This window comes from Arachis ipaensis, chromosome B04 (genome assembly GCF_000816755.2).
Source record: "Arachis ipaensis cultivar K30076 chromosome B04, Araip1.1, whole genome shotgun sequence".
NCBI classification, from domain to species: domain Eukaryota; kingdom Viridiplantae; phylum Streptophyta; class Magnoliopsida; order Fabales; family Fabaceae; genus Arachis; species Arachis ipaensis.
The window spans coordinates 15,184,911-15,186,339 of NC_029788.2; the positions used below are offsets into that span (position 1 = coordinate 15,184,911).

The following is a 1,429-nucleotide window of genomic DNA, read 5'->3' on the forward strand; positions in this document are numbered from 1 at the left end:
TATTATTTTTACAATAATAATAACTTAAATAAATTAATTTTACTAATATAAAAATATATATCGGTAACGATATATAAAATTAAATTAAGTTTATTTTTAGGCCGCTTTCTTCAATATAGATGATGCTCCCAAAGGTCATTATTCAGTTGCTTTAATTTTTAATAATTTTCTGTAACACTGATGAGCCAGAATTAATTACCTAAACACATTGAAGGGAAGTCCTTGTCTAGGTACAATATAATCTTGAAATTATTAAAGAAAAGGAAACTCGATATTCATTTGGTGGCATTATAGCATGACCATGTGACGTTTAGATTCCAAAATTGTCAAAGATAGAGTTTCTTGCTTGTTTCTTATTACCAATTGGTATTTCTTTAATATTCTCTTTGATGCTTTAGCCAAATTGATATTGAGACAAGACACAAGAAAAAATTAAAAAATTAATTAAAGAAATATTGTACTATTCAATTGAATGAGTATGTGAATTATATTTAATTTGATTGCTATGCTCATCAGGTGGTGTCTGATGAAGCAAGGGCAATGTACAATGGTGGAGCTGCAGGGTTGACATTTTGGAGTCCTAATGTGAACATTTTTCGCGATCCTCGATGGGGTCGTGGCCAGGAGACTCCTGGCGAAGACCCCACCTTGGCCGCGAAATATGCTGCAAGCTATGTGCAAGGACTCCAAGGCAACGGCGCGGGTGACCGGCTCAAGGTGGCTGCTTGTTGTAAACACTACACTGCCTATGATCTTGATAATTGGAACGGCATAGACAGATTTCATTTCAATGCCAAGGTACGTTTCAATAAATATAATTAATTTGTATAGTCAATAATATTACACTTATTTCTTAAAAAAATAATTTAGGAAAGATTACACATAGTATTATTCTCTTTGTAAAAAGAAAAGAAAACTAGTGCGTTTGATTTGTGTTTTTATTTTTTATTTTTTATTTTTAATATTTTTTAATTTTTGAATTTTGTGAAAAAAAATAAAAACAATAAAATTATATTTTCTGTTTTCAGCTCGTGTCCTTTGCAAAATCTAAGAAACACCAAACATTGAAAATGAAAACTAAAAATAAACACATAAAGCTAGTGCACTCTAACTTTTTTGAAAGAGAAAAGTTTAAGGGTCAATAAAATCTATTTTTTTTTTGTTAGTACATTTAGTTATCAACTTAAATACCTAATACTTTTATTTTAGTGGTCTAACAACATATTTTTAGCCGACACTTTTAAATATTATAGACTAACTGCTACTAAAAATAATAAATTCTACTAATTCTCTAGTATTTTTTTTTTAAATTTTGAATTATATGCATATATAAATATAAATACAGACATGACAAATTAAGCATACTATGTCTGATATCATCACATCATTTTTGGCAGAAAAATTAATATAATTTACCCATTTTTTAAAA

General features: G+C 28.4%; 1 protein-coding gene across 1 annotated transcript in view; it reads left to right on the top strand.

Moving 5' to 3' along the window:
* Positions 1-1,429, top strand: part of LOC107639006 (beta-D-xylosidase 1) — an 8,059-nt gene that overhangs the window by 2,657 nt on the left and 3,973 nt on the right. Inside the window, exon 2 of the mRNA XM_016342412.2 lies at positions 517-798. Coding sequence (XP_016197898.1) covers positions 517-798 — 282 coding nt within the window. The remainder of the gene's footprint in view (positions 1-516; positions 799-1,429) is intronic.